Source organism: Merops nubicus, unplaced genomic scaffold, assembly GCF_000691845.1.
Source record: "Merops nubicus isolate BGI_N331 unplaced genomic scaffold, ASM69184v1 scaffold18529, whole genome shotgun sequence".
NCBI lineage: Eukaryota > Metazoa > Chordata > Aves > Coraciiformes > Meropidae > Merops > Merops nubicus.
Genome location: NW_008630401.1, coordinates 1 through 12,675, shown reverse-complemented (window position 1 = coordinate 12,675; position 12,675 = coordinate 1). Strand labels below are relative to the sequence as shown.

General features: G+C 54.5%; 1 protein-coding gene across 2 annotated transcripts; it reads left to right on the top strand.

Annotated features, from left to right (window-relative positions):
* Window positions 1-3,896: 3,896 nt before the first annotated feature.
* ST3GAL4 (ST3 beta-galactoside alpha-2,3-sialyltransferase 4) lies at window positions 3,897-12,615 on the top strand. 2 transcript variants are annotated; one of them, XM_008947296.1, is made up of 11 exons: window positions 3,897-3,920; window positions 9,134-9,212; window positions 9,678-9,747; window positions 9,868-9,948; window positions 10,045-10,142; window positions 10,495-10,555; window positions 10,957-11,052; window positions 11,179-11,368; window positions 11,468-11,611; window positions 11,724-11,867; window positions 12,513-12,615. In XM_008947296.1, the coding sequence occupies exons 2-11, from the start codon at window positions 9,176-9,178 to the stop codon at window positions 12,597-12,599; spliced, it is 1,008 nt and encodes a 335-aa protein (XP_008945544.1). In that variant the 5' UTR covers window positions 3,897-3,920; window positions 9,134-9,175; the 3' UTR covers window positions 12,600-12,615. The 2 variants fall into 2 exon arrangements, with proteins under 2 accessions (XP_008945544.1, XP_008945545.1); XM_008947297.1 differs by lacking the exon at window positions 3,897-3,920 and having other exon boundaries at window positions 9,158-9,212; window positions 9,678-9,750; window positions 9,859-9,948; window positions 12,513-12,599.
* The last annotated feature ends 60 nt before the right edge of the window (window positions 12,616-12,675 follow it).

The window sequence follows — 12,675 nt, the reverse complement described above, 5'->3', positions numbered from 1 at the left end:
CCATCCCATCCCACCCCATCCCACGGGAAGATCTTCTCCTTTCCTCCAGGAGCTTCTTCTCCTGGTCCTTCTCCCTCAGCCTTTAGAAAGGTGGGGACAGATCTCTGAGGAGGGTCTGGTGGGACAGGACAAGGGGTGATGGGTCTTCTCCAAGAGCCTGGAGACATTTTTTGATCTTAAGGGTGATGAGCCCCTGGCCCAGGTTGCCCAGAGGGGTGGTTGGTGCCCCATCTCTGGAGACCTTCAAGATGAGGCTTGATGGAGCTCTGAGCAACCTGCTCTGGTTGGAGATGTCCCTGCTCCCTGTGGGGGGTTGGACCAGGGGACCTCTCAAGGTCCCAGCCCGTGATGATCAGTGACCAGGGTGTCACCCTCACACCCATGGAGTGACACCCCACCCGTGGGGTGAAGACATCCACCCAAGGCCACGCCGAGCTCCGGAACATCTCCAAGCCTGGATTTTTTCCACCTCGTGTCATCCCCCGGACGTGGGAACACCAAGCCCAGCCCTGAGGCCCTCCCAGGAGAAGGAGCCACCCTCCAGCTTGGCTTTTCTTCAGCCAGGAGGACCAAGGGCTCTTCTGCTCATCACAGGCCAATTATGGATGTGATTGATGGCACCTCAACGTGTGGTTGGGGATTTTGAGGCGTGTCCCTCACCCCACATCTCCACGGCGTGGAGACCCCTCCAGGGATGGGGACTCAACCCTGGGCAGCCTGGGACAACCCTGGAGAACATTTTTTTTGGGGAGGACCTCCTGGGGTGGTCCCGAGCTCGCTGAGGGCTGGAGCTTGAGGAGCTTCCAGGTGGGACCCAGCGTGAGGCGCGGACACGGCGCCACCAAACCTCTGGAGATGTTGCTCCTCTGCTGAGGAGTTCTGGAGCTTTTTGGAGTTGTTTTGGGTTTTTGGAATTGTTTTGGGTTTTTTTTTGAGTTGTTTTGGGTTGTTTTGAGTTGTTTCAGGTTTCGTTTGAGTCGTTTGGGGGTTTTTATTGAGTTGTTCTGAGTTTTTTTGAGTTGTTTTGGGGCTTTTTTTGAGTCGTTTCAGGGTTTTTTTTGAGTTGGTTTGGTTTTTCGGAATTGTTTTGTGGTTTATTTTATTTTATTTTGAGTTTTTGAGTTTTTTTGAGTTGTTTTTGATTTTTTTTTTTGGAGTTTTGGGGGTTTTTGAGTTGTTTTGGTTTTTTTTTAATTGTTTTGGGGTTTTTTTAATTGTTTTGGGTTTGATTTTTTTTTTTGGAGTTTTGGGGGTTTTTGAGTTGTTTTGGTTTTTTTTTTTAATTGTTTTGGTTTTTTTTTAATTGTTTTGGTTTTTTTTTGAGTTGTGTTGGGTTTTTTTGAGTTGTTTCAGAGTTTTTTGGAGTTGTTTCAAGTTTTTTTTGAGTTGGTTTGGGTTTTTTTTGAGTTATTTGGGGTTTATTTTGCATTATTTGGGGTTTTTATTGAGTTGTTTTGATCGTTTTTTAGTTTTGTAGGTTTTTTTGAGTTGTTTTGGATTTTTTTTGAGTTGCTTTGGATTTTTTTTTGAGTTTAGTTTTTTTTTGAGTTGCTTTGGGTTTTTTTGAGTTGTTTTGGGTCATTTTGGTGTTTTTTTGGGGGGTTTTTGTTTTTTTGGTTTTGTGTTTTTTTTGAGTTGTTTCGGATTTTTTTGGGAGGCGTTTTGGGCCTTTTTGAGTTGCTTTGGGGGTTTTTCTTGGGGGTAATTTTGGGTAGTTTTTTTTTTTAGCTTTTTTATTTTATTTTATTTTACTTTTTTTAGCTATTGGGGTTTTTTTTGAGCCCTTTTCTTGTATTTTCCATCAGCGACCAGAGCCGCAAAGCCTCACCCAGGTAGGAACAACACCACGCCGGCTCCTTCTCCCTCATCAGCTGCGAGTTCTGTGACACCCAGGCTGAAACTGATCTATCCTTTGAGATTTTTTTTGGCTTCTTTTTTCCCCCACCACCCCTGAGATCTCTGAAGGAGGCTCCGACCTGAGCTCACGCCGTTGGAATTCCCCCCGGCGCCCGGGAGAGGCTCCTGCCCTCCGATCGCTTCCAGATGCTGTTCCCCTTGCCTTCCAAAATGTCTCCCAGAGTTTTCCTGCCCGGATTTGGACATCCCCACATCCAGCTGGGCTGACTCAGCCCAACCTCAGGAGAGAGTTTTGTTTTAACCCCAGCTTGATGCCTCCAAGAAGTCCCAACTCCCCCCCCAAATCCTTTTGAGCCTCTGGGGACTTCTCCATCGGGTGTTTTTTGGAGTTTCTTTTTATTTCTAAAATAAACCCCAAATCCAGGTTGGATTTTGGGATTGGAATGTGAGGAATAAGAGGAAGGGAAGCACAGAGAAGGATGGGGGATGATTGAGTGGCCCAAGGAGGACCAAGGGATGGTGTAAAAGCAGAAAGGCTGGAGGGGTTCATCCCGAGGCACCAACCAACCCCATCTTTGGGCCCATCCCTGTAGGATCCTCAGCCTCAAAAAATTAAGACTTTAAAAACAAAACAACCCCAAGAATCTTCACAAAGAACCTTCTGTTCCTGCCCGGACGGGTCCAACAGGTTCCTCTCCCCAGGTGGGGTGTGGGGAGCGAGCTCTGGAATTTGGGGTGTGGAGGGGGGGGGGGAAAAAACTTCTCAAAGGAAATCTTATTACCCCAAAAAATCCACCAGAAGTGACCTGGAGGTTTTGGTGGGAGGAGAAAATCTGCTCTGGTCACCCCCCACCTTCAGCAACCTCTGCATCCTTCAGCATCCCAGAAACAAGGATTTTGTTAAGAACCCCCCCCAAAAAAGGCTTTTTCAGCCCAATTTAGAAGCAGCAGTGATTTCTCAGGTCTGTTTTTTTGGTCCTTTTGGATTTTTTGGGGTTTTTTCTTGTTGGAGGGGGTTGGTGGTGGGAGGCTCCTCTTTAAATAGTGGGTTATTTTTAGGTTGGGATAATCCAGCTTGGCTAGGTAGCTTTTGCTTTTCCTCCTGTTCCAGGGGATTTGGTGCAAAGAGGGTTATTAAATCTGTTTATTTTTTTTTTTAATTCTTTGGAAGAAAAATCATTTGAGGAGTCGAATAAATGATTGATGTGGCCCCTGGGTTTTGTTTTCCTCCCGTGGCCCGGAGCCACGAGCTCCCCAGGGGTTTTATTTCCATCCCATCCTGGCCAGGAGGATGAGCTCGTGGTGCCTCCACCCCCTTTCCATCAAATTTAGAAATCAATAGTGAAATCCAGGCAGAAGGGGAAACTGAGGCAGGGAGCCAAGGGGCAAAATTCGGCTTCTTTAGGGTTTTTTTGAGGGTTTGAGGAGATGGGAGGTGGGTTGAGCTGGTGGAGGTGGCAGCTCTGCACCTGGCCTTGAACCTCAGTGGGTGTTTTCTGGACCCTGGGCTGGGGATGATGGTGGAGGGACCTCTCAAGAGGCTGGAGAACCATCCTGGGAAGAGCAGCAGCAATCCACCTCCTGGCTCTTCCAGGGGAGCTGGAAAGACCAACTCCAGGCAAGACTTTGGATGTGGGACCTCTGTGCTCTGAGGGACGTTGGGATCCTCCTGGGAGGAGGAGGAGGCAGCTCCAAGCACCCTCTTCCTCACCTCCACGGGCAGGGGCTGATGTTCCACCAGGCTTCAGCATTGTCCACGGGAAGTCCTGACCTTCACTGCTAGGAGGAACCATCTCAGAGATGTTTGGTGGTTTCCTTCCCCATCTCTTACTCGGGGACATTCCCACTTCACGAGAACTAACTGAGAGTGAAGGATGTCCTGGAGAAGGTTTGGTGGCCCCCAGCATCTCCCATCTTCTCTTTTCCAAGATGGAGAGAGGTGAGGCCACCTCCTGCCCTTCAGAGGTTCCCTTTGGAGCCCTAAGGATGTTCTTCTTTCCAGGGGAGGAGAGGATGGCCTGGTAGATCCCACCGAGCTCCTGCCTGCACCACGAGGACGGACCGTAAGTAGCTGTGAGCTCCTGCTCCCGTGGGGAGCCCCAGTGGGGACCATCTCTGGGACAAAAGCTCCTCAATGGGGACCAGCTTTGGTCTCTCCCACCGCTGAGGATGCTGGAGAAGACCTCCTCCCAACCTCTGTCTGTGGGACAACCCAGCCCTGGGGCTTGAGGAGCCTTCATCCCTCACCTCTTCAGCTCTCCAGGCTTGCTTGGTGTTGGGTTGGAGATGGGCTGGAGCATCTCCATGGCTTAGTGGTGGTTTAACCCCCAGCTTGCTGCCTTCCCTTTATTTTTGGGGGGGGGGTTTAGACCAAAGTGGGGGTGCAAAGCCCCCTCGCCACCTCCATCTCCAGGTGGACCCCAAGGGTGGAGATGCTGGGGAGTCAACACACAAGGTGATGATGGTGGCAGTGGCAGGTGGGAGGAAGGGGAGGATGGGTGGACACCAGGGCTCGGTGAGAAGTCCCAAAATAGTCACTGGGGGGTGCCCACCCCCATCTCCTGAGGGTGGGGTTGTCCTCTCATGGTTGGCTGGGAGCTGTGCACTCGTGTCCACCAAAAAAGGGTCTTGGGTTGGGTTTTTTTTCAAGAGGAAAAGAGGGATTAAAATCAGGTCATAGAAATAATAAGATAAATAATAAGATAAATAATAATAACCTCTAATAACGTAGCCCAGCACACCCAGGAGGAGCCCTGTGGCTCCTCTGGTGGCATGAGGTCACCCCAGAACCTCAGGAACATCCACGCAACCGGTATTTTGGGGCCGTGAGCAGGAATTTGGGTCCCATCCCGGGCTGGAGTCAGGTGTCACCTCCTGGAGACAGGAAACCCTCAACGTGCCGTGGAAAAGGAGCAGCCTGGGTTCATTCCAGGGACCTGCCTGAGAGGGTTGGGTGGTGTCACCTCCAGCCTGGTCACGGGGAGATGTTTGGTGAAGGTTCACGTGCCAACGAGGTGGGATTTTTGTTTTCCCCTCCTCATCTTATCGTAGATCTTTGTGTTCCTGCATGCCTGGGATGCCAGGAGCTGAGGGAACGAGCTGTGGCCACCTCTCCTCCTGTGGTGGGGAGTGGTGACTCTCTGGGACGTAGGGGTGGTGGTGATAAGGTTGAGCGGTGGTGGGTACGAAGCAGGGGAAGAAGGTCAATGAGGTTGGTTCTTGGTGGGGGTCTCATAGACAACCCAACCAGGGTCAAGAGGCAGCTGGGAGGAGTCTCGTGGTCGCCCTTGGTCTCAGGAGAATCTCCACATCCTTTGCTGGATGTGAGGAGAAACCAGGGTGAGGAGAAGGCTGAGGCACCAAACGCCACCTCGGCCTCAGGATTTAACAGCTAGACCAGTTGTCTTCTGAGTGCCCACCCCCCCCGAGCTGGATGATGGGGATGAGGAGCAGATGAAGCCCCCATAATCCAGGAGGAAATGGTCAACGACTTGTTGCACCACTTAGACACACACGAGTCCATGGGGTCTGCCCAAGGGCACGTTGGGAACTGGTGGAAGTGCTCTCCAAGCTGCTTCCCAACATTTACCAGCAACCCTGAGAAGGTCCCACTTGGCTGGAGGTTCACAGGTCCTGGAGGAGGATCTGGGGAACCACAGGCCTGTCAACCTGACCTCCAAGGTCATCTTGAGCAGGTCATTTTGAGTGTCACCACCTGGCACATCCGGGGCAACCAAGTGATCAGGTCCTGCCTGACCAACCGGATCTCCTTCTGTGACAGGACAAGAGGGAACAGCCTCAGGTTGCCCCAGGGGAGGTTGAGGTTGGACCTGAGGAGCAATTTCTTCTCCTTGAGGGTTATCAAAGCCTGAAAGAGGCTGCCCAGGGCAGTGGTGGAGTCCCCACCCCCGGAGGAGTTCCCCAGCCATGGAGATGTGTTGCTAAGGGACACGGGGCAGTGGGGACCTGGCAGTGCTGGGGCTGTGGTTGGCCCCTCTTGGGGGGGATCAGCTCCAGAACCTCCTGACAGCTCCTGGTTGTGAGCCCATGAGGATTTTCTCCTCTCCGTGTGTCTCAGGGTCCTCCTGAGCTTGGCAAACAGGAAATCCCTGAGCACCTGGAGCTCTCAGGAGCCAGGCTGAGGAGGCGTTGGGATTTGGGTCCCTTTGATCTTCTGCCAAGCCCAGGTAGGACCTCCTAGGCAGCAGCTGGAGTTGGCCAGATCCTTGTTTCCCAGAGGATGGCTCCCGGCGGGCGCCGGCTCTGCCCGGGCAGGGTGGGGTGTGGAGGGTGAGGTGGCATCTGCCAGGTTCCTCTGGCAATCCCAACCCTACCACGTGGAGAACAACTCGTGGGATGGAGGCTTGGAAGTTCCCAAGGCTGGGAATTGCTTCCTTGAGGGGCCATCCTGGTGGTTGGCCTCCAAATGAAGAGTAGGGTCCATCCTGCTGGTCCCATCAAAGGGTCTGCCCACCTCCCTTTGGTTCCTGCTCTTGACACTCAGTCCCTAGGGATTGCTGGTGCCTCCCAACCTTGGGTGAGATCCCTCCAAATCCAGCTCCCCTCCGGTGGAAACGAGATCCAAGTTCTTCAGGGAAGAAGAAGCTGCTTTGAAGAGGACATCAAAGCAAGACGAGATCCAAGTTCTTCAGGGAAGAAGAAGCTGCTTTGAAGGGGACATCAAAGCAAGAGGGTTTTTTTGGGTTGCCTCTTCCAAGCGTGGGGAGCTGAATCCAGCTGGGATTTTCCCCTCAGCTCTGGGGCTTGCTGGGAGAGGTGACGTCCTGGATGAACCCACGGGAGGACCTCCACCCACCCAAGATGCTGAGGTGGAGGACCAGGGGGGATGTGGTGGGACCAGGGATGCTGCAAGGGTGCTGTGGGGTCTGAAGGTGCTGCAGGAGCAGGGGTGCTGTATGGTCTGAAGATGTTTTGGAGGACCAGGGGGGATGTGGACCACCAAGGGTGTTGTGGACCACCAAGGATGTTGTGGGCTACCAGGGATGCTGCAGGACCAGGGATGTTGCCTGAGCTGAAGATGTTGTGGGTGACCAGGGGTGTTGTGGACCACCAAGGGTGTTGTGGACCACCAAGGATGTTGTGGGCTACCAGGGATGTTGTGGACCACCAAGGATGTTTTGGGCCACCAAGGATGTTGTGGGCTACCAGGGATGCTGCAGGACCAGGGATGTTGCCTGAGCTGAAGACGCTGTGGGCGACCAGGGATGCTGCATGATCTAAAGATGTTTTGGGCCACGTGTTGTGGTCCACCAAGGATGTTTTGGGCCACCAAGGATATTTTGGTCCACCAAGGATGTTTTGAGCCACCAAGGATGTTGTGGGCTACCAGAGATGCTGCAGGACCAGGGATGTTGCCTGAGCTGAAGACGTTGTGGGCGACCAGGGATGCTGCATGATCTGAAGATGTTTTGGGCCACCAGGGACGTTGTGGGCCACCAAGGATGCTGTGGGCCAGACAGGCCCCTTTAGCATCTCTCCCTCCACCATCTCTTTCCCCCCCCCTAGGCTGGCTCAGGGCTCTCAGATCTTCCTGCCTTGCAGCAGTCACTCTGGTTGGGGCTGAAGATCTGGTCTTGGGGAGCTTGGGTTCCTTCCAGGAGCACCTCAACTCCGACCTGGGCGTGCTCTGCTCGGAGCATTCCCCAAACACTTCATCAAACCAGGTCTGCTGGCTCAGCTCCCCCCAGGTCCTTCACCCAGGGGACTTCTGAACCCCAAGTGTTTGCCTTAGATAATCTTTGCTTCAGGCCCAGCTTGTGCAAACAAGCCTGGGAGAAGATCACAGAGGCTTCCAAAAAAAACCCCAGAGGTTGGAGAAAAGCTGGTTATGGAACAGCAAACAGCAGAGGGGGGTGGGGTGGGGTGGGGTTTTTTTTGGGTGTCTTCAGTTGGTGGGAGGGGTGAAGGATGTTCAAGGGTGGTGGTTTGGCACCAAGAGGTAGAGCTGGGAGGGGAATGTGGGTCTCTGAGGAGGTCACCAACCTCCAGCTCCCCCAGCAGGTTCCACCCCTCCTTCTCCAGATTGTATTTTTAGGGAAACAAAAAGCCCAAGAAAACACAAAGTGCTTTTTATTTGACATTAAATTAATTTTATTCAAGCAAATGTAAGATCTGAAGGGGCCAGACCCCACCCTCCCCCAGCTCTTTGCTTGCTCCAGGTCTTGGAGGTGCATCGTTGGGTTTCAGCTTGGCTCTTGTGGGACCACCTTTGGTCCTGTTTCTCCTCCTCCTCCTCCTTTTGCCCCCCAAAATGTTTTGGAGGCCACGAAGAGGTGGGGTGCTGAGATGATAGAATCACTAGGGTTGGGCAGGACCTCTAGGGTCACCATGTCCAACCTTCACCCCAACCCCTCCCTGACCACCAGACCATAGCCTCAAGTGCTATCTGCTCGTTTTCTGAACCCCTCCAGGGGTGGTGGCTCCACCACCTCCCTGGGCTCCCCACCCCACCTCACCAAGGTGACTAATCCCTCAAGACCAGGATTTCCCTTTGCCCAGCCTGGGCGTGGACCTTTTTGCTTGACTGGGCATTTGACACCTGCTCATCATCTCCTCCTCCTCCTCCTCCTCCTCCTCCCCCTCCTCTTCTGGGAGCAGCTCAGTGGTGGCCAAGCCAGGCTTAGAGTAGGCTCCATCCTCGGGGAGCAAACCCTCCCGTGACCCCCCAGAACTTCTCCCACAGCCTGGTAAGTTCATTCTCCACCCTCGCCGTGGTGGGATGGGGTTGAGCTGGACTGGAGGTGACTCCAGCTGTGGCTTTTTGCCTTATTCCAGGAGCGAGAGGTTTGGGAGGAAGGAGAAGGTGGCCTCAGTGTTTGTGTGCGTGTTGAACTTGTGGTGTCCACCTTCCCCCCCCGGGTCTGGATGGTTGGAGTGAAGGTGTTGGAGGTTCCTCAAGTACGTTGACGCTCTTGGCTTGGAGCCATTTGGCTTCTCTTGGTCTTTCTGGCTCGCTTGGCTTCATCCCGGGGCTGGTTGGATGCTTGAGTTGAAGTTGGGCTTAAAATCTACCCCCTTCAAATCATCCATTTTGGGTTTTGGAGGTTGAAATCCCACTGGGGGATCAGTTTTCCCATTGGAAGGATCCATGCTTGGAGCAGCTCCATCCTACTCAAAGCTTTGGTGGCCACGGGGCAAGGAGATGGCAATGAGAAGGGAGATAAATCCCTTTGGAGTCCCCTCGCTCTCAGATGAGGTTTTTGGGATGACTCCAACGAGTGTTTTGACCTCATCCCTTTCCCCCCCCACCCCTCAGGTGACCAGCAGCAGCCACGATGAGAGCTCCGGCCCTCGCCTGATGTTTCTCCTGCTGATAAAAATGATCAACAAGTCCCGTGAGTCCCACCTCGGGGGGGTCCATCTCCCTTTCTCCAAGCAGGGATGAAGATCCTGCTGGAATTTTCAGCTGGAAATTCAACTTTGGGGCTGGGCCCTTGATTTGCTGCAGCTCCATTTATTTGGGGAGCTCCATTTATTTGGGGTCCACGGTTAGGAGCAGGACGTGGGCTCCAAGTCATGGTAGGGAGGGTGATTTTTGGAGGAGGGGCCTTGGTCCTTCAGGATCAGGCATCTGGTGGCTTTGTGGTGTCCAAAGGGGGTGGGAGCAGCTGGACAAAGGGGTTGTGTGGACACGGGAGGCAACGCAACGGTGGCTTTTGGACTTGGGGGCTCCATCTGGGACCTGCTCCACCATCCTGGGTCTACCAGGTGGGCTGAAAGCCCCCAAGAGGTGTTCATCCAAACCTTGGGTACCACCTTGATGGTGTTTTTCTGGTCACCCTTGCTCTCTGGGCCTGCAGGAGGGAAGATACTCGGGGTGCTGGCCTTGTTTCTGGTGATGGTTTGGTACTCGATCTACCGGGAAGACAGGTAGGGTGTGGAAACCTGAAGGACCTCCCACCCTTCCCTGGGATCTTCTGGCTGGATCTTGGGGACCAGGGGAGATGACAACACCCTTGACTTGTCTTTTTTGAACCCCTTCCCTTCCAGCTTCTATTTCCCCGTGCCAGAGAACAAGACGACGTGTCCTCTGGGGGAGCTGGAGAAGAAAGCGGCGCAGCTCATCGGGAAGTGAGTGTGGAGATGGGGGACACGTGGAGCCAAGGCCACCCTCCCTTGGTGTCCATCCCCCCATCCCAACCTCACCAGCCCTTTGCTCCTCGGCAGCTACACGAGGGACCACCCGCTCTTCTTGCAGCTGAAGGACTATTTTTGGGTGAAGACGCCGTCGCTCTACGAGCTGCCCTACGGCACCAAAGGAAGTGGTAGGACCTTGGGATGGTGTCCAGCCATCTGTTTGTCCATCCTGTTGGTGCTCCCCAGGGGTTTTCAGCTGCCCTCTTACCAAAAAACATCTGCAGGTGGATTTTGGGTGGGGATTTCTCTTTTTCCCCCCTCCCTAGTGAGTTTTCTCCTTGGTTTTTAGACTTTGGGATGAGTTTCTCCTCACCTTGGGCGCGTGTGGGACCTATAAAGGGGGGACCAGGCTTTACTAAGCCCCAGCTTGGGTTTATCTGCCCAGAGAAGTTGGGATCAACAACAGGATGGGGCAGCACCCGGGATGCTGGAGCAGTGAGGAGATGCCTTGTTGACCTTCTCCTTGGCCTTGCTTTGCAGAAGACGTTCTCCTGCGCTTGTTGTCCATCATCCACTACTCGCTGCCTGAGAACATCCAGAGGTAACTCTGGGGTGGGTTTGGGGCTTCTTTTTCTGCCTTTCTCTTCATCGTTGATCTCTCCCTTGGGAGGGGGAAATTTGGGCACCGTGGGCCCCACCCAAGGTTGAACCTCAGCCACCCAAGGTTGAACCTCAGCCACCCAAGGTTGAACCTCAGCCACCCAAGGTTGAACCTCAGCCACCCAAGGTTGAACCTCAGCCACCCAAGGCTGAACCTCAGCCACCCAAGGTTGAACCTCAGCCACCCAAGGTTGAACCTCAGCAACCCAAGGTTGAACCTCAGCCACCCAAGGATGGTGGAAAGCTTTGTGAGGTGGACAACCTGGGGTTAAAACCCACCTCAGGGGGTTGAAATGGAGGTCTTGAGAAGGTCTGGTTGAGGTGGGGGCTCTTCTCCCCCAGCCTGAAGTGCCGGAGGTGCGCGGTGGTGGGCAACGGCCACCGGCTCCGCAACAGCTCCATGGGGGACACCATCAACACCTACGACGTCGTCATCAGGTACAACCATCCCCTTGACCCCCGGGGCCACCCGTGAGATGGGGGGTTGACCCCCCTGGGGGTGGACGCCGGGCGTTGAGGTCCAGGTGGAGCGGTCACCCCTCCGTGTGTCCGTCCCCACCAAAGGTTGAACAACGCCCCGGTCCACGGCTACGAGCAGGACGTGGGCTCCAAGACCACCATGCGCCTCTTCTACCCAGAGTCAGCCCACTTCAACCCCAGCCTGGAGAACAACCCCGACACGTTGCTGGTGCTGGTGCCCTTCAAGCCCATGGATTTCCAATGGATGGAGGCCATCCTCAACGACAAGAAGAGGGTAAAGCCTGGTGGGGGAACTCCAGCTTCTCCCACGGGATCCAACCCGCGTCCCACCACCCTGGGGGACCTCCCTTTGTCACTGGGACATCTCTTGTAGGTTCGGAAAGGGTTTTGGAAACAGCCTCCTTTGATCTGGGAAGCCAACCCCGAGCGAGTGCGTGTCCTCAACCCTTACTACATGGAGGTAACTGCTGCTAAACTGCTCAACCTCCCCATGAAGCAACCACGGAAGGTCAAGCAGGTAAGAGGTGAGGCTGGGGAGGTCAAGATGGAGCCCTCCAAGGGGGGAAACGTCCTCCACGCCTGGCCCCGGGGAAGCTGACTGAAGGTTGTAGCCCTTTGTACCTCTCCAGAAGCCCACCACGGGGTTGTTGGCCATCACCTTGGCCCTCCACTTCTGCGACCTGGTGCACATCGCGGGCTTCGGCTACCCCGACTCGGCCAACAAGAAGCAGACCATCCACTACTACGAGCAGATCACGCTCAAGTCCATGGCAGTGAGTAGCTACCTTTGCTTTTTGGCCACCTCAGCCCCCCAGTTTTTCTCCTGGGATGGAGGAGCAGAGTGGTGGAGGTTTGGTTGGAAGAGATCTTGAAGGTCGTGGAGGTCAACTGTTGACCCAGCGCTGCCCGGTCACCACCAAAACGTGTCCCTCAGCACCACATCTCCAGGGCTTGGGAACCCCTCCAGGGGTGGGGACTCCACCACTGCCCTGGGCAACCATTTGGAGGAAGATGTTCCTCAGGTCCAACCTCAACCTCCCCTGGGGCAACCTGAGGGTGTTTCTTCATGTCTCATCCCTTGGGAGAAGAGCCTGACCCCAGCCTGGCTCTGACCTTCTCTCAGGGGGTTGTTGAGTGAGAAGGTCTCCCCTGAGCCTCCTTTTCTCTAGACCACCCTTTCCCCACGTGGTGTTGAGGTCCACCTTTGGGGTGGTCATCACCCAACTTCCCCCTGTAGCCCAGCTCCTTTCTGGGCTCTGAGCTGAAGACCTGTAGGGCCAAGCCAGGGTCCCACCTCCCCTTTTGAGGGCTCTCCTCACTTGAGGTGAAGGTCTACTCAAGGCTGGTGGGGTGGAAGAGCTGGAGGGTGGCCAGAAGGAAGAGCTGCTGGTGGTCCCTCCTTGTCCCCCCCTCCCCAGGCGTCGGAGCACAACGTCTCCCACGAGGCCGTGGCCATCAAGAAGATGCTGGAGCTGGGACTCATCAAGAACCTCACCTACTTCTGAGGGCTCCAGGGGTGGGGTGGGGCCCACGCTGGTCCGTGGGTGTCCCCCCCAGGGTGGGGGCAGCTCTTTTGGGGGG

Bases quoted from the DNA above. Each gene is read 5' to 3' on its own strand.
- ST3GAL4 (XM_008947297.1), top strand. From the start codon at position 9,176: ATGTTTCTCCTGCTGATAAAAATGATCAACAAGTCCC. The intron at 10,143-10,494 runs GTAGGACCTTGG...CTTGCTTTGCAG, and splicing joins CTACGGCACCAAAGGAAGTG to AAGACGTTCTCCTGCGCTTG. The intron at 11,369-11,467 runs GTAAAGCCTGGT...CATCTCTTGTAG, and splicing joins TCCTCAACGACAAGAAGAGG to GTTCGGAAAGGGTTTTGGAA.